General features: G+C 42.7%; 1 protein-coding gene across 1 annotated transcript in view; it reads left to right on the forward strand.

The window, feature by feature from the left end:
- CLCN4 (chloride voltage-gated channel 4) overlaps nucleotides 1-13,428 on the forward strand; it is a 66,068-nt gene extending 52,640 nt beyond the window's left edge. Inside the window, exon 9 of the mRNA XM_058441828.1 lies at nucleotides 10,854-13,428. Within this exon, the coding sequence (XP_058297811.1) occupies nucleotides 10,854-10,944 (91 nt within the window). The 3' untranslated portion in view covers nucleotides 10,945-13,428. The remainder of the gene's footprint in view (nucleotides 1-10,853) is intronic.
- Nucleotides 13,429-26,856: the final 13,428 nt, after the last annotated feature.

Consider the following 26,856-nt stretch of genomic DNA (forward strand, 5'->3'; position numbering starts at 1 on the left):
ACAGTGAACAGGACAGCTCCACAACAAAACATCTGGCCCAAAATGTCACTAGTCGTGCGGTTGAGTGACCTTGGACAGGATGTCCCTGTATAGCTAAATGAGCAATCCTATTCATTCCACTTTCTTCCTGCTGTCCTGGTAGCAAGCACACAGGGGGACAGGCTCTGCCATTTGCAAATTTACCCAGAGAACTCCTGGCCAGCAGAGTGAGCATCCTCCTTAGCTCTGACTACAGACAGAGCAGTGTCTTGCATGTGGGAGGTGCGATCAATAGGGAAAAATAAATGAGTCCTTGTGTTTGACAAGGCTAGGGATCATTTCTGCTGATGAATTTTAAAGGAGCTCAAGTGGTTTTTCAAACTTGAGTGTGGATCAAAATGCCCTGGAGGATTAAACCTCCAGGTTAAATCCAGATTTCTGGGCCCTGCCACAGAGGTACTGATCCCTGGAAGTCTAGGGTGAGGCCGAAGAATGTGCTTTCCTAACAAGCTCCCAGGTGATGCTGCTCCTGCCGGTCTGGGGACCCCACCTTGAGAACCACTGAAGTCGATTTATGCACTTGAGTTTCCAGTACTCTTGGTGTAAATACCACTGTGATTGCCCATGCTGTCTCAAGTGTGTAGCAGTTTCTCCTTTCCTTTAAAACAATAATCCAATGTCAATTATCATTGGAATTTCAGCTCAGGCAGGAAACTCTGCCCTTAATGCCCGCTCACACCTCACAGAGCCCCATGAGGTCTTCCTGTGAAGATCTGGGTGCCGAAATTGGCTCCGAATGTGCTTCAAGAGAGCAAAAGCGCACTCTCTCTCGCTCTACATCTTTTAAACAAACACAGATGCTGCTGCGTTAGTGCTGGCAAGGGATCCTTGTCTGCGGGGCCTTTCATCTCCTTGGGCTTCTTGCCAGGGCAGGCACGTCTCTGGCCAGCTCTCATGTTTGATGTGCTCGCCCACCCTGTACCTTCCCTGCTCCGGATGGCCACGAGCCTGAGCTCCACCGCTGGCCTGGATCACCTGCAGCATTTCTCAGGCCTGGGGTTCGAGGGGCATCATAAAACTGGACCAGGAATCAGAATGCCACAATCTAGGAAGCCTCCAGTTGCTAAGAGTGAATTTGGGTGAGATTTTCCCTATGAAAGTTCTAGAAAGGAAAAGTGAGTAAGGGAGATGGTGTCAGATTTTCCCCAAGCCCTACTAGGTGGTCCACAGGGGCCTGGACAGGGTAGCTTTCACAGAAGAGCCCAGCTGCTCGAATCTGAATTATGTCCTTGGTCATAGATCTGGCCATTTATAATTCGCTGAATTCGCTTGAACTGCTACCCAAAGGGGCTGGAAGTTCAAACACTTGATTTAAATCAAACAGGACATTTCATGCCACTAACGAAGCCTGCTGGATTTGATGTTACCTCCTTCTGGGTTGATGTTCAGCTTTCTTCTTTTGTGATAATTACCATCGCAGGCCAGGGCACAATTTATGCACGAACTCAAGGCAGCTCCTGAATTCATATTTCCCTAGTGCTGTTATAATCAACTTAACTTTTAGACATTACAGTCACAGAGCTTTAAAAGGAGGTTTTCAGAACTGCAAATGCTTGATCTTTTGATACTGTCTCCAGGGTGAAGATAAGGAAACAAAAACCAGGATTTGTAGATATGGGAAGATTCCGTGTGTGTGTGTGTGTGTGTGTGTGTGTATGTGAGTGTGTGTGTTATAGTTATCATCACTTTGCAAACACTAACAAGTCTTATTTTTTTCAAAGCAACATTGGTTTAATCAACATTATATTGAGCATCTATTTTAGCTGGGAACTGTAGGGGGCACAAAAAGTGTTTTTAAAAAAAAAAGCCAAGGAGCTTGTTATCTACTAAAGAACATGGACATAATCCAGTTTAAGTGGTGCTACCCAAGGCAGGCGCTCCGGGGGGACTGTTCTTTTTTTTTTTTTTTTTTTTTAATTTAAAGTTCCGGGATACATGTGCAGGAAGAGCAGTCTTGCTACATAGGTAAACGTGTGCCATGGCGGTTTCCTGCACCTACCAACCCATCACCTAGGTAGGTGGCCCCATATGCATTAGCTATTTATCCTGATGCTCTCCCTCCCCACACCCACGACAGGCCCCAGTATATGCTGTTCCTCTCCCTGTGTCCATGTGTTCTCATTGTTCAGCTCCCACTTATAAGTGAGAACATACAGTGTTTGGTTTTCTGTTCCTGTGTTATTTTGCTGAGGATAATGGCTTCTAGCTTCATCCATGTCCCTGCAAAGGACATGATCTCATTCCTTTTTATGGCTGCATCGTATTCCATGGTATATATGTGCCACATTTTCTTTATCCAGTCTATCACTGATGAGCATTTGGGTTGGTTCCATGTCTTTGCTATTGTGAGTGGTGCTGCAATGAACACACGTGTGCATGTATCTTTATAATAGAATGATTTATATTCCTTTGGGTATATACTCAGTAATGCGATTGCTGGGTCAAATGGTATTTCTGGTTCTAGGTCTTTGAGGAATCGCCACACTGTCCTCCATAATGGTTGAACTAATTTACATTCCCACCAACAGTGTAAAAGCGTTCCTGTTTCTCCACACTCTTGCTCCACACCAGCATCTGTTGTTTCTTGACTTTAATAATTGCCATTCTGACTGATGTGAGATGGCGTCTCATTGTGGGTTTGATTTGCATTTCTCTAATGATCAGTGATATGGAGCTTTTTCTTATATGTTTGTTGGCTATATAAATGTCTTCTTTTGAGAAGTGTCTGTTCATGTCCTTTGCCCACTTTTTGATGGGGTTGTTTTTTTCTTCTAAATTTGTTTTTAAGTTCCTTGTAGATTCTGCATATTAGACCTCTGTCAGATGGATAGATTGCAAAATTTCTCCCATTCTGTAGGTTGTCCGTTCACTCTGATGATAGTTTCTTTTGCTGTGCAGAAGCTCTTTAGTTTAATTTGATCCCATTTGTCAACTTTTGCTTTCGTTGCAATTGCTTTTGAGGTTTTCATTATGAAATCTTTGCCCATCACTATGTCCTGAATGGTATTGCCTAGACTTTTTTCTAGGCTTTTTATCGTTTTGGGTTTTACATTCAAGTCTTTAATCTATCTTGAGTTAATTTTTGTGTAAGATATAAGGAAGGGGTTCAGTTTCAATTTTCTGCATATAGCTAACCAATTCTCCCAGCATCATTTATTAAATAGGGAGTCCTTTCCCCATTGATTGTTTTGTTAGCTTTGTCAAAGATCAGATGGTTGTAGATATGCGGTCTTATTTTTGAGATCTCTATTCTGTTCCACTGGTCTATGTACCAGTACTGTACTGTTTTGGATACTGTGGCCATGTAGTATAGTTTGAAGTTGGGTAGCATGATGCCTCCTGCTTTGTTCCTTTTGCTTAGGATTTTCTAGGCTATACGGACCCTCCACCTCAAAACAACAGAATATACATTCTTCTTGGTGCCACATGACACTTACTCTAAAATCAATCACATAATTGGAAGTGAAACACTCCTCAGCAAATGCAAAACAACTGAAATCATAACAAGCGGTCTCTCAGACCACAGTGCAATCAAATTAGAACTCAAGATTAAGAAACTCACTCAAAACCACACAACTACATGGAAATTGAACAACCTGCTCCTGAATGACTCCTGGGTAAATAATAAAATTAAGGCAGAAATCAAGAAATTCTTTGAAACCAATGAGAACAAAGAGACACCACACCAGAATCTCTTGGACACAGCTACAGCAGTGTTAAGAGGGAAATTTATAGTACTAAATGCCCACATCAAAAAGCTAGAAAGATCTCAAGTCGACACCCTAACATCACAACTAAAAGAACTAGAGAACCAAGAGCAGACAAACCCCAAAGCTAGCAGAAGGCAAGAAATAAGCAAGATCAGAGCAGAACTGAAGGAGATAGAGATACAAAAAACCCTTCGAAAAATCAACAAACCCAACAAATCCAGGAGTTGCCTTTTTGAAAACATTAATAAAATAGACTGCTAGCTAGAGTAATAAAGAAGAAAAGAGAGAAGAATCGAATAGACACAACAAAAAATGATACAGGGGATATCATCACTGACCCCACAGGAATACAAACAACCATCAGAGAATACTGTATCACCTCTATGTAAATAAACTAGAAAATCTAGAAGAAATAGATAAATTCCTGGATGCATACACCCTCCCAAGACTGAACCAGGAAAAAGTTGAACCCCTGAATAGACCAAGTTCTGAAATTGGGGCAGTAATAAATAGCCTACCAACCAAAAAAATCCCAGGACCAGACAGATTTACAGCTGAATTCTTTGTACCAGAGGTACAAAGAGGAACTGGTACCATTTCTTCAGAAACTATTCCAAACAATTGAAAAGGAGGGACTCCTCCCTAACTCATTTTATGAGGCCAGCATCATCCTAATACCAAAACCTGGCAGAGATACAACAAAAAAAGAAAACTTCAGGCCAATATCCCTAATGAACATTGATGCAAAAATCCTCAATAAAAAAAATACTGGCAAACTGCACCCAGCAGCATATCAAAAGGCTTATTCACCACGATCAAGTCAGCTTCATCCCTGGGGTGCAAGGCTGGTTCAACATACACAAATCAATAAGCGTAATTCATCACACGAACAGAATGAAAGACAAAAACCACATGATTATCTCAATAGATGCAGAAAAGGCCTTCGATAAAAATAACATCCCTTCATGTTAAAAACTCTCAATAAACTAGGTATTGATGGAACATACCTCAAAATAATAAGAGCCATTTATGACAAACCCACAGCCAATATCATACTGAGTGGGCAAAACCTGGGAGCATTCCCCTTGAAAACCAGCACAAAACAAAGATGCCCTCTCTCACCATTCCTATTTAACATATTGTACAATTCACCCATTTAAAATGCATGATTCAGTGGTTTTTAGTAGAAAATGGGTTGTGCATTAATCACCACAATTTTAGATCATTTTCATCACCCCAAAAAGAAACCCCACACCCCTTAGCTGTTACCTCCTATACCACAGTCCTTGGCAACCACTACTCTATTTTCTGTCTCTGTGGACTTGCCTATTCTGGACATTTCATGTCAATACAGTCATGCACTATGTGGCCTTTTGTATTTGGCTTCTTTCACTGAGCATCATGTTTTCAAGGTTCATCCACACTGAAGATGTGCCTGTACTTCTTTCCTTGTTAGGGCTGAAGCATCTTGCATTGTGTGGATAGGCCACATTTTGCTGATCAATTCATTAGTTGATGGACATTTGGTTTCCCTTTTTTTCTTTTTTAAAATTATTTTTAATTTTTGTGGGTACATAGGAGTATATATTTATGGGTATATGGTATATTTTGATACAGGCATGTAATGCATAATAATCATATCAAGGTAAATGGGGTCTCCCATCACCTCAGGCATTTATCCTTTGGGTTACAAACATTCCAATTCTTTTAGTTATTTTTAAATGTACTGTGAAATTATTGATTGTAGTCACCCTGTTGCACTGTCAAATACGAGATCGTATTTATTCTTTTAAACTATTTTTTGTACCCATTAACCATCCTCCATCCCCCTCCTCCCCCCTCCCCCATTCCCTTTAGTTTTCAAATGAGGAGGCGAGACTCTAAGGAGCAAAACACTGCTCAAGGTTAAAGGGAATTGGTTGCAGAGCCAGTCCCATCTGGATTCTCCCAGGTCTCCTGTCTCCTGAGGCACAATCAGCTGCCAGGTGCCGGGAGGACCTTTGATGGAGAACCCTGCCAGCCGACCCTGACCCTTGAGGACATCAATCCCCTCCGTACAGCACCCTCTGGGACCAATGACAGTGGGGAGTAGACCTGGGTGTGATGGGAAGATATGTGGCAGCATCCTTAAGTATCCAGATTCCTGGAATGGCTGCATTTTGGGATACCTGTTCAGTAAAATACTGAGGATATGGGGCCAGGTAACGGGATTCCTGTGTCCCACGCTGACGGCGTATTATAGATTCACCCACAGAGGTCTATTTGTGTCTGAAAGCTCCTGGCTGGGAGTAATAGTGAAAGTATTTAAGAGCTGGTGCCAGATAATGAGCTCATTTGTTATGAATTGTGGGGAGTTCACTGCAGTTCTATAAGCTATGAGGTTGGCAGGGGACATCCCAGTGTGTCTAGCTCAGTGGCTATAAACCAACTGGTGTAGAACTATTTTAGTACTTTTTAATCTGGATGGTGGTTCTCAACCAGGGGCTCTCTTGTCCCCCCTCCACAGGAGACATTTGGCATTGTCTAGAGACATTTTGGTTGCCATGATGGGGGATGGGGATGCTGCTGCATCTAGTGGGTAGAGGCCCAGGATGCTGCTGTATGTTCTACAGTGCACAGAATGGCCTATCTGCAACAAATAATTAGCCAACCTAAATGTCACTAGTGCCAAGGTGGAGAAACCCTGCGTAAAGCCTTCCCAGGTGGAGGGCTGGATGGGTGGAAGGAGTCCTATGGGCCCAGCTTGCATTTTGCTGCTACCGCATGGGAGGGGGCCTCACTAGGGATTCCTATCTGCCTATAAATAGAGGCCCTTCCCAGTAACAAAGCCGCCTTTCCTAGCTATCACTGCTTTCTTGAAATTAATTAGAATTATCAGAGCTAGAACAAAATTTACCTGACCCTGGGAGGAAACCTTGTTTAAAAACATTTATTTAAATTTTTGTGGGTACATAGTAGATGTGTATATTTATGGAACACATGAGATTTTTTAAAAATATATATATTTTTATCATACTTTAAGTTCTAGGGTACATGTGCACAACGTGCAGGTTTGTTACATATGTATACATATGCCATGTTGGTGTGCTGCACCCATTAACTCATCATTTACATTAGGTATATCTCCTAATGCTATCCCTCCCCCGTCCCCCCACCCCACAACAGGCCCCAGTGTGTGATGTTCCCCTTCCTGTGTCCATGTGTTCTCATTGTTCAATTCCCACCTATGAGTGAGAACATGTGGTGTTTGGTTTTTTGTCCTTGCGATAGTTTGCTGAGAATGATGGTTTCCAGCTTCATCCGTGTCCCTACAAAGGACACGAACTCATCCTTTTTTATGGCTGCATAGTATTCCATAGTGTATATGTGCCACATTTTCTTAATTCAGTCTATCATTGTTGGGCATTTGGGTTGGTTCCAAGTCTTTGCTATTGTGAATAGTGCCACAATAAACATACGTGTGCATGTGTCTTTATAGCAGCATGATTTATGTTCCTTTGGGTATGGAACACATGAGATGTTTTGATACAGGCATGCAATGCATAATAATCACATCAAAGAGAATGGGGTATCCATCCCCTCAAGCATTTACCCTTTGTGTTACAAACTATCCAACTGTACTCTTTTCATATGCTTGTTTGCTATTTGTATGTCTTCTTTTGAGAAATGTCTATCCAAATATTTTGCCCGTTTTTTTTTTTTTTTATCAGATTATTAGATTTTTCCCTATAGAGTTGTTTGAGCTCCTTATATATTCTGGTTATTAATCCCTTGTCAGATGGGTAGTTTGCTAGTGTTTTCTCCCATTCTGTGGGTTTTCTCTTCACTTTGTTGATTGGGAAACCTTTATTTCATATGTGGGTCTCTAAGGCTCTGACATGCCTCAAGTCTGGAGGCCTGGACTGCTCAGCAGCAGTACATGGCTGCCAAAGCAAAAGGGCAACTCTAATGAGACCAGGGCCCACTAAAGCTTTTGCAACCGTAGAAGTGGGGTGATTTGGCGAAGTATTGGGTAACAATGCCCTTGAGAAAATGTGTATCTCTGGTTGATTGATTGCAATGGGCCCTCATTATGACAGTTGAGCCCGAAGCAACTAAGACAAATCAGGATGGAAAGAAATGTTTTCAGGCTCTGCCAGCTGGACCCAGCAACCTTCCTGTGTGGGGAGACCAGAGCCCTTGTTGGGCCTTGAATCTATCAACTGTGTTCATACTCACAGGTGGGTTTTCCCAGGAGAACTCAGCATCTCACTGCAAAGAAGAGTGCTAACATTTGTTTCCTTTAGGTAGGTCTTGTTTCAGGATTATAACAACATTTAGGTTTACAGAACAATTGAGCAAAATGTGCAGAGTTCTCATATATCCCCTTCTCCCCCCTCAGTTTCCCCTATTGTCAATATCTTGCGTTACTGTTGTATTTGTTGTAATTGATGAACCAATATCAATACATTATTATTAACATCCGTAGTTTACTTTAGAGTGTACTCTGTGTCATATATTTCTGTGGATTTTGACAAACATATAATATCATGTATCCACCATTACAGGATGATACAGAGTAGTTTCACTGCCCTAAAAATCCCCTATGCTCTGCCTATTTATCCCTCTCTTCCACCTACCAAACCCTGACAACCACTGATCTTTTTACTGTCTCCATAGTTTTGCCTTTTCCAGAAGGTTGCATATTATGTAGTTGGAATCATTCAGTATGTAGCCTTTGCAGACTGGCTTCTTTCACTCAGCGGTACACATTTTGATTTTCCTCCACATCTTTTCATGACTTGATAGCACTTTTGTTTTTATTGCTGAAGAATATCCATTGTCTGGATATGCCATGGTTCAGTTTATCCCGTCACCTACTAAAGAAAATGTTGGTTGTTTCCAGGTTTTGGCAATTATGAATGAAGCAGACGTCTTCTAAGACATTTTCTTTACATAACTACCAAACCATGATGATGTAAAATTAACAGTAACTCAATATATCATCCAATATCCAGTTGATATTCATTCAAATGTCAACTCAGAATTCCATCAAGGTTTGTGCATTGCATTCTTTTGCGTTTTTAGTCTCTTGTCTAGAACAGTTTCCTGCCTTGTTGTTGTTTTTTTTATTGACAGATTTTTAAAAATAATTCCAAATTTTATTTTAGATACAGGAGATACATGTGCAAGTTTGTTACTTGCAAAGATTTCCTTTGAAGAGTCCAGACCAGTAGTCTCACATTCTGGGTCTGATTACTTCCTCATGATTCAATTTGGCTTAAGTCGTTTTTGGCAGCATTCCAACATAGGTAACGTTATAGAGTCTGCTTTTCTGACTTTGTTGATGATAACCTCCATTGCTTGGATGAGGTGGTGATGGCCAGAACCCTGCATTGTAAAGTGACATTTTTCTCTTTGTTCATCATCTGTAGGAAGGTACTTTGAAACCATGTGAATTTTCTGTTTTCCAGCAACCATTCACCCAATGATTTTGGTATCCATTGATAATTATTGCCTAAGCTAATTATTACATTGGGGATTGCAAAGTATTAATTATCAAATTCTGTCCTGCTTCCTACGTTTATCGAGTATTCCTCCCCATTTAAGAAAAACAATCACTGTAGGGTCAAGACATATTCTTTTAATGTTTTTGTAATTCATATTGTCATTATTCTGTTTGCTTAGCATGCTCTCTCACTATTTTCCTCTCTCCTAAAGATGTTGCCATGAGATGGAGGGGAAGGAGTCTTATTTGCTGTCTCCCTCAATGTGATAGATGGGGAAACCAACACAAGAAACGGATACCTTTTCCAAGACTGTTTAGGGTCCAGTGTTGTCAGAGCCAAAAAAGTCAGAATTCTGGCCTGACAGTTTGACTAATCAGGGTCTATCTCACCAGGTGTAACTGATTTGAATACTGCCTAGAATGCTTACATCCCCTCTTTATATTCACTAAGAGATAAATTTGACTAATTTTGCCTTAATTAAATAAATGACGGTATATTACAATTATGTTTTCTGATTTCTTTTGTATATTATCATATTACACAGAGTAGAAACCCATTATTTTAATAGCTATACAGTATTTTAATGTGAGACTACCAGAGTTTGCTTCCCCATACCCCTTTTTTTGGGGGGTACAGTGGAGATACAGTGAGTAGTATTTTGCAAACTTATGTGGGAATGGAGCTTCTTTTTTTCCAAAGAAGTTGTTCACTTCTCCTTCTCTCAGACCTTTCATTTTACCCAAGGGGCATGATGTGTTCCTGCAGGTGGTCATTTAGTAAAATAACGAAACAAGGCTTGCTATGAATGGTTGTGCAAATGTGCACTGTATAATCCAGAGGGCACAATTTCTACTGCAGTGTTTGTGAGCAGTGCTCCTTGGCACTGTGTGATATACAGTCTTGGTGGTCCCATACAATGGACTTCGGGAAGTGGCATTCTTTTTATAAGTTGAAAGCAATGGAATTTTGGAAGAGGAGGCAATTTACATATATAGTCAGAGATAAATGTCGAACTTTATCCTCCCAGTAAGATAGAATTACAAATAGAATCACTTTTTATCTTGTACTTAAAATTTCTTATACTTAAAATATCTTATACTTGGAATTCCTGTGGTGTGGTCAAGTTTTGACAATGCCTTTCATAAACCCTTTTAAAATTGATTATAGTCTTGAAATTTAAGAGGATATAGTAGTCATCATAGGTTTACTGCCGTAATAAACAAGCTTGCAATCTCTGTGGCCTAATGCAATAAAGGTTTATTTTTCTCACATGTTACATCCAGTGTGGATTGCAGGTGGGCTCTGGACCTAGGTCTTTGAATCTGGTGGCTCCTAAGTCAATCCTCAGAGCCCTTCACTGGCTCCTGTGCCTCTGGCTGCCAGATGAGAAGAGAGAGTGGGGGGAAATGCACAGGAGACCTGGGAGCGGCATCTATCACCTCCACCCACAGGCATTGGCCAGTGCTCCCTCCATTGGCTCTGCCTAACCACAAGGGAGGCTGGGAAATGTTGTCTGTCTCTGTGTCCACATGGAGAAGGCACTGGGGTTTAGGGAGAGGGATGAGTCGTCGTTGCGAGGCTGACCTCTTTTCTCTATATTTTGTTTCTTCTCCAGGAGACTTCTTGGCATCATCACAAAAAAGGATGTTCTGAGACATATGGCCCAGATGGCAAACCAGGACCCCGAATCCATCATGTTTAATTAGCAACAAGGTGGCAATTATTTTCAGAAAAACACTGACTGTGTCATTTAAAAAGAAATAAATGATATGTTATTATCCCAATGAAAGATCATGCATTGGGGACAGCAGAAACAAAAGCTTTGTTGGAAAGGCGGGGAAGAAGGATGAAATCTTTAAAAACAAAAACAAAAACATCAATGAGTAGGCATTTTATAGCTTTAACCCCGTATGAGTTTCAAGCTGTGTTTCCTAATGAGTTTGCTACTGCTGTGGGGGCATGTGGGTGGGTAAATGATGTAAATGATGTGATCTGTACAAGTATGTGGAGCATGAATGCTGACTCAAGAAGCTTTTACTCCTTCTGCTCAAGGCTGATGTTTGTAACTTATGAACACACGTGAAGTGTTGAGTCCAAAAGACAAAGGGGTATCGGCATGTCAGCATCCTTATTTATTGGTTTTTGAAGTTTTGCTGCTATGTTACTGAATCATACTAAAGACATTTGCACTTTGTTGAAAAAGAAATTAGATTTGAACACAGTGAAAGCTGCAAGTATGCCAGTGGGTCCACTCACGACCGTCCTGTTTCTTGCTCCTGTTCTCAGCCTGTTATCTGGCTTATCCATCAGTTTCTGAACCAACATCAGGGGCACCTGCCATGATGAGTGTGAAGAAATCATTTCTCTATGCAAGACTGGCATCCTGGGACTGCACGATGAACTATTGGAGCATATAGTACTGTGGTGTGTCTCCTCCCATACAAAGGGATGCATCCTTATTTTGAGGGTATACTCACCCGATCGTTGATTTGAATCCCCATTGCATTTGCTTCATTTATTTATTGCTTTTGCCCATGCATTCAATATTGATCAGCTCAGCACTTCCATGGGCCATAGCCGGTATGCCCCCAGCCTGCCATAAGTGTGCTTTCATTTTCAAGTAGCATATGCAAGAGTCCAAACAGGCTACCCAATGTTACTACTTATTTTTCCTCTCAGGTCTTATCAGATACGGCTGTGGAGAGGATGAGGCATACGAGTTCTCAGTTGGAATCCCTCCAAATGGATTGCAAGAGAAATACTAAATTGATTCTAATCTGTTCCATTATCTTCTCTGTAGGATGCAAAATGTCCAGTTTTAATGTATAAGCATGCACTTCATACTAGCAATCACAGCACAGGAGGACAGCATTAAATTTTATGTAGCCAGTTTGGGCACTGGGCATCTTTGTGTTTGAACTTAACGACACATTTACTCTTTTAGTCAGGATTTCAGTCTTTTCTGCAGGAAGGAATTAAGCTATGTATTAGGTCCACCGTATGATCTGTGTAAGTAAGATTATCCCACTTGCCCTTTCTCTTTAGTCTTTGTCCCTTCCTTTTCACTAAGTGCCCCTCATCCTTTTCAGTCTCATTGTCACTGGATAGTGCTGCATCACTTAGGTGTGCATTTGGCTGCAAATAACAGAAAACCCAGCAAACACTGAAGGGCTGGATAAGAACCCTGAGAGGGGGTACTCCAGGACTGTCTCCATAATATCATTGGGATCTCCATCCCATTGCTATTTCTTTTTCACCATTTTTACCTTTTGTCCTCTGGCTTATTGCCTCAGAGTTGCAAGATGGTTCCTGAACTGTCAGGTATCATGTCTGCTTTCTAAGTGGGAAGAGGAAGGGAGAGGCAAGCAACTAGGTACAATGTCTATCAGGAAAGCAAAGCTTCCCCAGAGACGCTTAGCTTGTATCCATTGACTGGAAGTCTGTCACGTGGCTCCCCCTAGCCGCACACTAGTGTGGGAAGGAAAATATTGAGCTAGGCACATTACTCTCTGAACGAAATTCATATTATCTTATTAAGGAAGAGTGTTGGTCTTCAGGAGGGGAAGTTTGCTGTGTTGGATGCCATCATCGTGTCCTTGTCATTGCCCTTCCGGTTTTCATTCTTGCTAAACCCCTGTGAATGTTCTTCTAACCTTCCTGTTCCCCACCCCTTCTCTCAGATTTGACCTAGAATTCCCAGCCCAAATCCATAATTTCTTAGCTCTAATAAGAATTTTCATGTTGGACAAAAACCTAGCTACAAATGGGTTTCTATGAAACTTCCAATTAATGTGCAAAATATATATTTTCTCTGGGTTAAGAAATTTTAAGTCAGATCATGCTGACACAATAAGAAAATTTGTTTGTGTAATTCATTGACCTCTTCCTTCCAAAATAGTATCAAGTAGCCACCTCAGTGTGACAATATCCAGTCAATAGTAGAGAATTTAATCCTTGGTCCTATAGAAGAATAAAATTCATTGTCGTATTTACAGCACGTAAGCCTTGAGTAACAGGTCTTAATGTTAGTGTTGGTGTTGTGTTTTCTACAGAACGTTTACAAGTGAAGTTGGATTCTCCTGGGCTTTAAATCCTAAAAAGTCTTAACGACCGCTTCATGTAGTTCCCCTCTTATTCCCCTGTGGTCTCCTCAGAGCCAACGTGTGCTGGGAAAGAGTATTAGTCATAGCCTGGCTTTTTTTTTTTTTTTTGAGATGGAGTCTCGCTCTGTCGCCCAGGCTGGAGTGCAGTGGCGCAATCTCGGCTCACTGCAAGCTCTGCCTCCCGGGTTCACGCCATTCTCCTGCCTCAGCCTCTCCGAGTACCTGGGACTACAGGCGCCCGCCACCGCGCCCGGCTAATTTTTTTTTTTTGTATTTTTAGTAGAGACGGGGTTTCACCGTGGTCTCGATCTCCTGACCTCGTGATCCACCCGCCTCGGCCTCCCAAAGTGCTGGGATTACAAGCGTGAGCCACCGTGCCCGGCCCATAGCCTGGCTTTATAGAATCCAGGAGATCCTTTTAGCTGAAACAAGCGGCTTCAAAAGGGAACATGAAACAGTGAAAAGATAGCCAAAGGTCAGTGAAACCACAGCATTTCTTTCTAATCTGGCTGAGGCCATGGTGGGGAATGAGAGGAAAATATGCTTCCGGGCCAAGGTCACGGAGGGGGACCTTGGGATTTGTGTCCTCCCCAGTGCTTAGAGTAGAGATATCTGCAAATTCATGTCAAACAGTTGGAAGAGTTACTTGACTGAAACAATCCAATCTTACTTTCTTTCATAAGTTGAACCTCTGATTTATGGTGGGATTCAGGCTCTCGTCAATAGAAGGCTGGAGTTGGACAGGTGGACTAAGGTCAAGGATGAGGAGTCTGCGGTGGGGACTACCACAGCAAACTGCCTTCCTTCCGTGGAGTCCTAACTCAGCCATGTGGTCCACTCGCCCGGGGGCCTGGGGGCTCAGACAAGCCCCATGGGGAACATGCTGCCATGCTCTGTCTTTCTTTCTTGTAAACGTAGTTGGGTAGGGATCCCAAGGGTATTTGCTCTCTCCAAATGCAGAACTTCCATCCACTTTATCTGGTGATCTGATGAACAGCATGAGGACATGGAGGTGAAATAAGCATCTTTCAGAATAAGGGTTTTTTTTTTTTTTCCTCTTCCAGAACCAAAGGCTTTAGACATTTGAAGAACTTTCTGGATTCCTTCTGAATCGGGTTTTAACATAAAAAACCATCAACACGTCATGGGGAAGGGGCTCTTTCATGACACACATCACATGTTTCTTGCTCTCACTGAGGAAATGTGTTGTACAAAAGCACCAAATAAGGGCACCCTGGAAGTGACATGTGTGTTTCTTCTAAGTGGTTTTTAGTGCATCCCCTGGGGTTGCAGATGCTCATGTGGATTTTAGGGAAAGGCAGAATGTGCTAGAAGTCGAAGTCATTCAATATTCAGTCCTTACTGTTACTTTGAACCAGGTAATCTCAGTTCTTTATTCAGTCCTTCCCAAAGACCTTACAAAGGAGATATGTAAATTGATAGATTTTGAGCCTAATAAGTCACAGGAATGGAAAATTTTAGAGCAGTTTGTTTCACTTAGGTGAGAACTGATTACTTTAAATTACCAACATGTGCAAATTCTACTTAGCATTCATTATTAGATGCTGAGCTGGAAAAGATGAGAAACCCAAGGAGAACTATTGAATTACCACATAATTGTCATATTATGCTTTCATTTTAATTTTGTATGGGCAGTGTTCTATCAGACGAAGCTTCTAGCCTTTGAAATGATTTACATGAGGAGAGAGCCTGTATATCTGACTTGGGAAACATTAAGCAGACCCTATTTTCACCAGCGTGGTAATAACTATTTATTTGCTATCCTAGAGGTGCTGGGATTGAGCCTACGTGCGACTTTGATGAGATATATTCACATTTGGTGTTGGAACGACCACATAGCAACGTGTTGGGTTTTTTTTATTGTAACACTCTGTGTAAACGTTGACATCTTATTAAATATTAAATGTTTGAACTCTATTTTTAAAAATAAAACAAGCACAGAGTCCGCTACAAACATGTAAATGGAAGAGATACTGATTTCACAGTGTTTCTACCCAGTAGAACCTCCGGAAACCTGGTCCCCATGACTTGGTAGAACTATCCGGTAAAGTTAAAGACCCATCTTAAGACGGGCACACAGATTGTGAAGTCCATTCAGTCAGCTTTAAAATTCCTTGTTCTTGGCTGGGTGGGCAGTGATCAAATGAAAATTCAGACTGAGGCTATCAGTTTCCAAGGATTGGGTAGGAACACTGTCCTCAGGCCATCTGTGTTTGCCCTGTGTGAAGGCTGGGGAGTACAGCTTGGGTAATGGTCTAACATTCATTCATTCTTCCATCCTTTCTTTCAGGAGCAAATTTTCTGTTTATTACTTTGGGAACCACAAGGATTGAATGTCTTTTCCCCCAAGTTTTTTTTTTTTTTTTTTTTTTTGGGAAAACTTTCTACTTTACAGAAAATTTGAAAGAAAGAAAAGAAAGGAACAAAGGATGCCCACAGATCTTTGACCTAGAAGAGGTGCTATTTAATATAGGTGGTTAGAGGAGTCCCCACTGGTTAGGGGAGGGGACCAGCTGGGGGTACAGCTGGGGAAAGGGTATTCTCAGCAGAGGGGACAGCCAGTGCAAATGTCCTGAGGTGGAAATGGGCCTAGCCTGCTGGGGGCCCACCAGGGTGGATGGCTGCAGCGTTGGGATGGGAGTGGGGGTATTTGAAGTTGGCTTTGTTTTCCCTTTGGGAGGAGGGTAGACACAGCAGATGCTTCAGGGTCTTGAAGGACCAGGTAAAGTCCTGGAATTCAGAGGAGTGACATGATTTGACTTGTGTTGCCCACAAACCATTCTGGCTGTTGGACAGCAAGACTGGAAGCCAGGGCTCTGGTTAAGAGTCTGTTGCAGATACAGCAGGTGCGGTGGCTTATGCCTATAATCCCAGCACTTTGGGAGGCCAAGGCAGGCAGATCACTTGAGGTCAGGAGTTTGAGACCAGCCTGGCCAACGTGGCGAAACCCTCTCTCTACTAAAAAATACAAAAACAAGCCAGGCATGGTGGCAGGTGCCTGTAATCCCAGCTACTCGGGAGGCTGAGGCAGAAGAATTGCTTGAACCTGGGAGGCAGAGGTTACAGTGAGCTGAGATCGTGCCACTGTACTCCAGCCTGGGCAACAGAGCGAGACTCCATTTCAAAAAAAAAAAAAAAGAAGAGTCTATTGCAAATAGGTGAGTGATGATGGGGGCTTGCCCCAGAAAAATTCTTGAATTCCAGTTATACAGTTGGCCCTCAGTATCTGTGGGGGATTGCTTTCAGGACCCCCCATAGATTCCAAAATCCATGACGCTTAAGCCCCTTATATAAAATGTTGTATTATTTCCATATAGCCCACGCACATCCTCCTGTCTGCTTTAAATGTTCTCTAGATTACTTAGAATACCTAGTTCAATGTAATGCTTTGTAAATAGTTGTTACACTGCATTGTTTATGGAATAGTGACAAGAAAAAAGTCTGCACATGTTCAGTACACATGCAACCATCCATTTTTTTTCCTGAATATTTTCAATCCACAGTTGAATCCACAGATGCAGAATCCATGGATACAGAGGGCAAACTGTATTTCCAAGGTAGAGCCAACAGATTTGCTGATGGACTGGATATAAAATGGTACAACCAAGTTGCCATTTACTGAGATGGGCTTGACTAGGTGAGGAGCTCCCTTTTGGAAATGCTACATGAGAGATGTCTCTTAGACATTCAAGTTTGGAGCTCAGGGGAATCATTAAGGTTTGAGATATAAATCAAGCCATTGGCATATCGGTGGCATTTAAAGCCATGCCTGGAAACTTTTGTGGTCTCATGATATCCTAAAAGCAAACAGAATAATCTTTTTTTTTATTTTTTTATTTTTGAGATGGAGTCTCGCCCTGTTGCCCAGGCTGGAGTGCGGTGGCATGATCTTGGCTCACTGCAGCCTCCGCCTCCTGGGTTCAAGCGATTCTCCTGTCTCATCCTCCTTAGTAACTAGGATTACAGCTGCACACCATCACACCTGGCTAATTTTCCATGTTTTTGGTAGAGACAGGGTTTCACCATGTTGGCCAGGCTGGTCTCGAATTTCTGACCTCAAGTGATTCACCTGCCTCGGCCTCCCAAAGGGCTGGGATTACAGGCATGAGTCACTGCACCCAGCCAGAATATTCTTCCAACAGAATTTCGAGTTTTCAGGGAGTCACACCAATGTCACAGGCCGATAGGACTGCACTTGAGTTCCGGCTCCATTGAGTCCTGGCTCCGTGTGCCATTGTCAAAGGGACTGAACTTATCTGAGCCTGGGTTTCCCCATCTCTGTAGAGTGAGCTACTGCTCTTGCCACAGCAGCATGGCTGTGAGAATTAAATGAGGTAATTGCTGTACAGTACTTGGCATGGAATATGACCAGGCAAATGGTAGACATTATCATCTAAAGCTCAGTAGCTTTAGTTGGAAATACTTCAATTAATTGTGTGTTGTTAAAGGACATATAACACTTTAGTTTAATTATAAGGCCACAGAAAGTAAACACAGATCAGACTAGCCAAATGCTTTTTTCCCAGTCCCTGCAGTCATTTTTCCAAAAAACAAAACAAAAAGCAACAAATCAGATCTCTTAAGGGATATATTTAGAAAAAAAAAAAAAAAAAACCTGTCTCCAAATTAATGGGAAATTATAGAAAGGAAGCCACTTGGTAGAAAATTTCATTTCTCTGTACCTTTATATAGGCTTGAAGAGCAGAAAAGCATCAGTATGCATGGATACTGAACTATGTATTGATGAGTTTGAAATTTGGAGCAAGAATTCATGGAACACAAGAAAGTGTATAGCTTATTTTCAGGCAACCTAAAACTCAATACCCTCTGCACTTCCAGACAAAGAAAAATCTCTCCAGCATGGTGTTAATGTAGAAATGAGCCTGTTAGTAAAACTCATGAAAGAACAGCGTTTTGTGGGTCTTGGACATTTCCTGTCACCATGATGTTGTTAAAAGCCAGAGGGGGAGAATGAACAAATAGAATTTGTCTGAAAAGTGACAGCCCATCAGTTTTAATTCTGGAGGCTTAGCTACAGCTAACCAGGATGGCCTTGCAAATAAAAGTCTGGGTCATGCATGGGTTTCCTGGGCTTTCATGGGTTGAGAAAGGACTAGAAACGTCCATCTCCATCAACTTCCACCAGGTCCAGCGTGCTTCGGCTGAGCACAGGGTGCCTGGACTGCCCATTGTTAAAGCTCTTCCCCAGTTCATTGGTGGTCAATTGGCCAGAAAGAAGCTACCATATGTGAAGGCAGATAGGGAGCATCTATTTCTGGCTGTTCCTCAACATTGCATTTCATTAAAGACATGTTTTTTCTTTCTGAATGAGCAATAAGCAGAGAGCACCTTGTGGGGATTTCCAAACCCCTTTAGTCAGGGCTTGGCTCACAGAATGAAGGGAGCAATTGATGTGTGATTCCTGCGCTTGTTATGGAACACATATTTCAAAGATGAAACAGCCGTCCTCAATCCAAACAGATTCTGTCAGAGAAATTGAAAACACATCCATAAATTCTCGTCCCACAGGCTCCTAACAGGTTGGATCCAGGAGATGCTCGCTGGTAGAACATTCCTTCCTTCTGCAGGACTCCATGTTCATTTCATACACACTCACTCTCTCAGGGCTTCCACCTGTTTCCAGCCGATACGGACCCAAGCGGAAATTGGGGCGGGCTAGCTCCCTTTTGATGAACAGGTTTCCTTTTCTGAGATTTCTCAAACTTCAGCCTCTCCCCAGAAAGCCATTTCTAGGAATGGCTGCTGAGTGGTTTATATGATCAGCAAGGAACTTTCTCCAGGGAGTGGCCAAGCCAAGTTGCTCCATGGGGCAGGAGTCTCCACTGGTTATTAAAGAGCTAGGGAGAGGCCAGGTGTGGTGGCTCATGCCTGTAATCTCAGTGCTTTGGTAGGCTGTGGTGGTTGAGGATTGCTTGAGGCTAGGAGTTCAAGACCAGCCTGGGCAACACAGTAAGACCCCCCCCCCATCTCTACCAAAAAAAATTTAAAAATTAGCCAGGTGTGGTGGTGAGCACTGGTAGTCCTAGCTACTTGAGAGGCTGAGGTGAAAGGATCACTTAAGCCCAGGAGTTTGAGGCTGCAGCGAGCTATGATTGCACCACTGCACTCCAGCCTTGGCAACAGAGCGAGACTCTGCCTCAGAAAAAAAAATGCTGGGGAGAAAGAGCAGGACTGCATTCAGTGGAGATGATTTCCCAAAGTGCCTCCAGGGTACAGTGTCTGCAGGATGCTGCCAGGTGCCAGAGGAAGGGTGGATCTGTGGTTAACTAAATTGGTGGCTAGAGCGTGAGGGTCCATGAAGCCTTTTTTAAGTTTCTTTTGAGAATTTCTAGTTGAGTGACTGGGAGAACTGACTTAACTTTAATGCACTGCAGCCACATCATCTGAAAGTAGTGACTTGCTAATCAGAGTGTGATCTAGGGACTACCTGTGTCTGTATTACTGGAGCAAGTGCCACTTAGCAATGCAGAATTGCAAGCCCCATCCAGGTCTGCTGAGTCAGGCAGGATTAACCCCAGGTGATTTGTGTGCAGAGTAGAATTTGAGACGTGCTGCCTTACGTGACCAGGTGATCTGAGTTCACTTCTAGCTCTAATACCCAACTTGCTCTAAGATTATCTTACTTCCAAAAGAAAAAGGAGTGATGACTGCAGTGATTGGGCCACTGAAGGAGCCGCTCCAGAGAAACAAGGTAGGGAGAAGCTTGGCATAAGAGCTCTAAGCCCTATTTCTCAGTCCCCAGACTTTCCCAGTTACAGCTATCCTCCTACATGATGCCCCATCTCAGAGATTCTCAGTCTCAGCACTAGTGACATTTGGGGCTGTCCTGTGCACTATACGATGGCGAGCAGCATTCCTGGCCTCTACCCACTAGATGCCATAGCACCCCTCACCTAGTTATGACTTCAAAAATGTCTCCAGACATTGCCAAGTGTCCTGGGCTGGGGGAGGTATGCAAATCTCCCCCATCCCCTCCCCTAACTGTATAGAAGGCAGCACTGTGATTTACAAAGCATGGGAAAAGGGACTCACACTTTGGTGTCATTTTGGTGGTTTTTTTCCTAACGCTGGATGAAAATCGCTAGTGTAAGGCAAAGACTGATGAGGACTCCCGTCCTGCTTCGACGAGTCCCCATGGCTGCGGAAGAGTTCCCTCAGCCTTTAAGCAGAAAACAGCAATTTAAAGGAGAGGGTGCATTTCCTTCTTTCTGAGAACCTAATGGTGAGCCCAGGAAGAATGCAGTCATCTTACCTGGACATAAGTCTCATGCTAATTGGTAATTTCAAAGCGATTGGCTTACTTTCAACTGTCTGTGTGACCACCCTGTCGTCCTTCCTCAGTTGCCTCCCACACTCAGACCATACATGCAAGCATGTCGATGAAATCAGTCTTTGCTGGGTACATCTCATTAGAAAGATTCCTAGCTGCTTTTTTGAGTCAACTTGAACATTTTTGTGTCTTTCTTTGAAACTTAGAGGAGTGGTTGGCCAACTATAGCACGTGGTCAAATGCAGCCTGCCACCTGTTTTTGCAGATAAAGTTGATTGGCACACAGCCATGTGCGGCCGTTTACATATTGTCTATGGCTGCTTTTTATGTTTGTTTGTTTTAGTCTATGGCTGTTTTTGTGATACAATGGTGGAGTTAAATAATTGCAATAGAGACCATCTGGCCTACAAAGCCCAAAATATTTACTATCAGGTCCTTGACAGAAAAAGTTTGCTGGCTCCTGGCTTAGAGTAAATTGGGGTCACCAAACCATTCGATAGTCACCAAGAATAATTTAACTTTCTTAGACTATATGTAAAATATAAAGAAATGCTTTAAATACAGAATCAAGGAGAGATGCGTGTGTCAGTGGAATAAGATGGATTTGTTAAAATGATTTTCCATCCTTCAAGTTTCTCCAACAGCTTAACTTGTGCCAGAAATATCTGTCCTGACTTAGATATTAACTGAGATGTTTATGGCCTCTGTCAGAATTTAAATGTTTTCTGTAACAGAAAATGACACTTAACATTTGAATAGCACTGTGTCATTTATGAAGGGATTTTAATACTTATTTGTGTTTGTCTCAATGGTCCTGTGTGGGAAAAATTATACCTATTATTTAGAAGACAAAACTGAGGCTCAGAAGAATCACCTGTGGAGATTTTGCAACATACTGATGCACTGCAGCCATGCTCTGAGATTCTGATTAAGTCCATCTTGGGTGGGGTCTTCCATCAACCATCAACGTTATAAAAAGTCACCGGGTGATTCTAATGTGAGATTGAGAACCTCTGGGCTCCAGGGATTTGCTCAAGTTACTATACCTAGGAGGTGGTCTTGTTGGAGGAAGCTCGAACTTGGTCTTCATGACTTCAAGTCTAGGAACATTTTCCTACAATATGACAACCCATCTTAGCTCAGGGTTTAACTCAGTGGTTCTCAAAGTATGGTCCTTGGACCAGAAGCATGAGGATCACCCAGCAATCTATTAGAAATGCAAGTTATCTGTCCTACTCTGGACCTGGTAAATCTGAAAGTCTGGGGGTGGGGCCTACTCCTCTGTGTTTTACCAAACCCTCTAGCCGGTTTAGAGGCAGCTCCGGTTTGAGAACCACTGGTCTAATGTGCTGGGAAAGAGGATAGATAAATTTTAATGGAAGTACGGGGCTAAAACTGGAAACAAATCACACACACACACACACACACACAAAACCAGGCCTTGCCTCTGGGAAATTGGCTCTGGCTGGGGAGGGGCAGAATGAACACAAGAAGTTATAAGAAAAGTGAAAATCTGTGCACATCTGGGGAAATATGAAGGTAACCGGATGGCAGAAAAAGCAAAAATCTCACCAGCCCCCTGAGTTGAGCGTCTGCGGACTTCATCTTCCCCGGCAGCCCTGAAGGTGTTAAGAATTTCTGCATCCCTTTGCTGTGCTGGCAGGTCAGAGGGTTTTTCTGTTACTGTTCCATTTCATTTTTTGTTTTCAAAGTTTTGGGTTTTTCTGAATCAAGCACTTGGTTGAGATGAACATTCTTGTGTGATTAAATGAGCCCCCTTCTGCTTGGAGCCAAAGCCACATTCCTTGCTTCGGTTTTATCCCAGGTGCTCCTTTTTAATTCCATTTTGTATTCAACTGTGCAGCCACCCCCTTCCCGGAGAGGGCTGGGCCCCTAATCACTACAGTGCTGTTACCACTGCAGCTGGGACTTCAAAGTCCCCAGAAGTCATATTGTAACGTGAGCTCCAAATCATCCCTGAGATGAACACAGAGAGGCATCATCAGTCAAAACTCATCAAGGGGAAGGGATACCTCTGTGTGGCATGTGGGTGACGGAATTCAGCCTCACCCTCAGTCCCTCTCAGAGCCTCCCCCTCCACAGCATTGCCATTCCCAATCTGAAAACCACACCAACATATACATAATTCAAGGCTGTGCACTGATTGCCCAGAGCGAGGGGACAGACATGTATGCCCGGGAAAGAATGTTTGTTTCAAGCAAACGTTCACAGCACCAGCTGCCAATGGGGGAAGACAGGCAGAGGGGGCTCCTGCAGACAGACATGGGAAAGTACAAACGATGATTACAGGCTCCGAAAAGGAGCTGTTGTTGGGGGAAATCACAGCATCTGATTTGGGTTTTGCTTTTGTAATTACTGGACTCAGAGAATGTAACTGCAAAGCACATGCTGTTTCCGAAATGGGTGGGACCATGTGAGCTCAGGATGGCTTCAAATCTGCACTTTGACATTCAAGTTTGACTCCAGGAGTTAACAAGTGCAGGCCCTGCTTTACATAGTAGCTTCATTTGAAGTTCCAAAGCTCAGTCCCTGGAAGCAGATGGGGTAACTTGTGATTCTATTTTATTTCTTTAGCCTGGAGCCAATATAGAATATTGATTTCTAATGTGGGAATTCTGAAGAGGGAAAAACTAGGGTTGACTTTTTTGGGGGGGTCAAACCTATGAGTTTCTCAAGGCCGAAGAGCTGTGTCTCCATTATCTTTCTTCAGTGTCAGTTCTAGTATGTCGTATATTGATGATAAACAATATAATGTATGCTTTTGAACAATGGATAAATGCTGAAAACCTGTTCTTTAGCTGTGACCTTTTAGAATAAATCAGGAAAATAACCCTGGCAGAGTTTTCTGGAGACATGGAGCATTTCCCCAAAAGAGACCCATCTGCCATTGTGTGAAATGTCACATAAAACACTAGGTGTCAAAAGAAAACAGTAATCGGCTTGGTGTTTCATGGCCTGAGAGGAGCTGCTTAGTTCAGACACCCTGAGCTTCCAAAGAATGAATATAAAAGTGGAATCTGAAGACACTGTGTGCCCCGGTGTATCTTTGATCAAACTGAACCTGCAAAGTAGTGTGGCAGGCTCTAAAAGCTGTGGTGACTTATCGCTCAGGAAACCCATGCCAGTGACTTTACTGAACATGTCACATCAAAGGGGAAAAGTGCCCCACTGACTGGAAAGTTCTTTTGGTATTCAATGTTGAGAGAGAATAGAAATGAGATAAAATTTCAGTATTTCTGAATTTGGTTAATAGATTCTCTCTCTTCCAAATATAAGAACTTTAAGTGATTCTGTTGACTTAGTAGAAAAATATCCAAAGGGCACATCTAATAATGACGTCTAAGGGGAATGAAAATATAAGACTATAGATAAGAGAGAGTATCGTAATCTTTAGAGAAGTAGTTCAAAAAATTTTTTCAGCTGTGACATCCAAGATGATGTCCAGACACTGAGACGGGTAGACCCTGGCTTTGTAGGCACATCCCAGGACACTATCTGCAACTTGACTCTGAGGGAGCTAAGAATATGCCACCCCAAAATATGCTGCTCTGGCATATTGACTATTTTTAATTAAAGGAACTTAACAACAGAAAAAGCAGGTGCAAGAAGTTCACTCTGATCATTTTGTTTCTTAAAAGCAGGAGATTAAATTCTCATGTGAAAGACATCCTACTTACACAAAAAGAAATAACAGTCTTATCAAGGATGGGAAGTTGAAACTGAGAGAATTCCATACAGACCTTGTTACAATAACTCTTATCTTTTTAGCCTCCCCACATAATGTAGTTGCTTTTTTCACAACTTAACTATTCCCTGTCTGATTCAGTATGTAAGTGACTGACTGGTAACTGCTTCTTTGGGCCTTCATAACCTTATGAGGGCTCCTGTGCTACGTAAAACTTGGCATTAAATGAATCTGTATGCTTTTCTCCTGTTGAGCTGTCTTATTGCAATTTAATAATCAGGCCCAGCAGGGACCCTAGCTGCTCTGGGCCAGAGGGCTAAGCTCTCTTATTTTCTCTCTCCTCCCTTCCGAGGGCCTGGCTCCATTCCACCACTCCTTCTATGCTTGAGATAGAAAATGCCATTTCCCTCCAGTCTATGCCAGCCAAAGTGTCCCCAGTCACCTTGGATTGTCACATTCTTCAGAGGGAAGCAACTACAAGTTAAATCAGTCCCTGTTTGCTAAAACCCGTCACTTCTTACGAGTTGTGTTGATGGGGCCATTCATTAAAACTTCAGCCTCACTCATTTGGGGCAAGAGAGCTGGGAGGGGCAGGTCGAAAACTGTGTCTTGCGAAAGGAACATTTCTTTAGCTGGTATCTGATTTAGCATCATAACACCTCTGGCCACCATTGTTTATAGAGGTGAAGCCAGGTGAAAGTGATCTATTGAAGGGCTTTAACTTTGGCATAAGACGGACATAGTTTTGAATCCAGGCTCTGCTACTTCCTAGCTGTGTAACCCTGGGCAAATCGTTTAACCTCTCTAAGCTTTGATTTTCTCATCTATAAAATATGGTAATTGGTCTACCCATACAAACTTGTTGGGCACAGCAGATGGCAGAGCATGAATGCCCAAAAATGTGATTGTAGCAGAGATAGCTGATGATCACCAAATCTGTGTTCTCCTTTTTTTCATGGGTCCACAGCTGGACTATATTTCCCAGCTCCCTTGGCAGTTAGGTGTGGTCAATACTGGTTCTAGCCAATGGAATGTAAGCAGGAGTGAAGCCTGGAGAGCCCATAAGCAATCCCCTGCAGTCTTCCTCTCTGCTGGTCTGGAATGGAGATGACCCAGCATGACCTTGGAAGCCACGTGTTGAAGATGGCAGCTCTGCTGTCAGCCTGGGCCTCTGTGGAAGAGGACTTCCCAGTGACTTCTTTACCTGCCCAGTACTGTCTTGTGAATAAGAAACAAAGCTCTGTGGTATTGAGCCATTTTCCACTTTGGGTTCAATCTGATAAAGCAGATAGTGTACCCAGACTATGCAGTTATTACCACTATAAATTCCTAGAATCCTGGGTAGTGGCATGATGAAGCTAGCTTGTACCAGCTCTCAAGAGCTGATGGTTACATTTGCAGGCGTTTTATGGGCCAGTTGATGTCATATTCCTACCTTGAAATCAGCCATGGTGGAAATGTTTACACCACAGAAATTGGCAAATACTGTAAACCAGTCTTTCCTCCTCTCCCTCATTGGAGCATTTACTAGCACACTACCGACTAAGAATATATCTTTTTCCTCTTTGCCTTATCCCAAAGCCTCATAACCTAGTGCATTACATATTTGAATAACTCAAAAAGTGTTTGTGGCTACGACTCAAGACCAGGCTTGAATAAATTGAAAGAGGAGACATTGTGAAAGGATGAAAGCTAATACTTAGGGTTAGATAGGGCATATGGTGAAGGGGGAAGAACAGTCTAATCTTTGCCTTTCTGAAATAGGAATATCTGGGGCTAAGGATACATTTTAGTGTGTTGGGTCTCTTTGTGATTCAGGCCTTTAACCTCTTTTATCTCCCCTGTCTGGACTGGTTGTCACTGCTCCATGAGCAAGTGGATGTCTTCCAAAGTACAGTGATTCTCCCCTCACTCCCAAGCACTCCATAATGACAGGCACTGGAGAAAGTGTTTTATCCCCTTCACGTTCCTCTAAGGGAGGCTGCGGCCAGTACAGAGGGGGCTGTCTCAGTCTGGGTTCCCCTAACAGCAGAATCCCCTGTCTCGGGGTATTCAAGTGCAAGTCATTTATTTGGAAGGTGATGCCAGGAAACAGCATGGCAGAGTGGGGAAGAGGTGAAACAGAGAAGGAAAGGCAACCAACAAAGTGTGCTTTCTTCAGCAAATTGCTGCTGCTGTTGGCTGCTGGAGATAGTTTAGAACATGTGTCTCAGAGTTATCACTGCAGAAAGGAAGAAGGGTACCGGGGTATTTATTAGCTCTCTTGAGTCAATGTGGCGCCATCTGCCTGAGATGCTCATAACCTGTCCAGACAACCAGACTGTCTCTGTTCTTTCATTACCTAGCCCCTGAGAATCTCTTTACTCCACCAAGACTTCCTTGCTTCACCAGAGGTGAGCTGACTCCTTTATTCAGACCTCTCAGTATGGATGTCACGTGTATTCTCTTAGCTGCCCTTGGCCCTGACTCTGATAATATATTCACCCTGACCTCTGTA

This window comes from Hylobates moloch, unplaced genomic scaffold (genome assembly GCF_009828535.3).
Source record: "Hylobates moloch isolate HMO894 unplaced genomic scaffold, HMol_V3 SCAFFOLD_7, whole genome shotgun sequence".
Lineage (NCBI taxonomy): Eukaryota > Metazoa > Chordata > Mammalia > Primates > Hylobatidae > Hylobates > Hylobates moloch.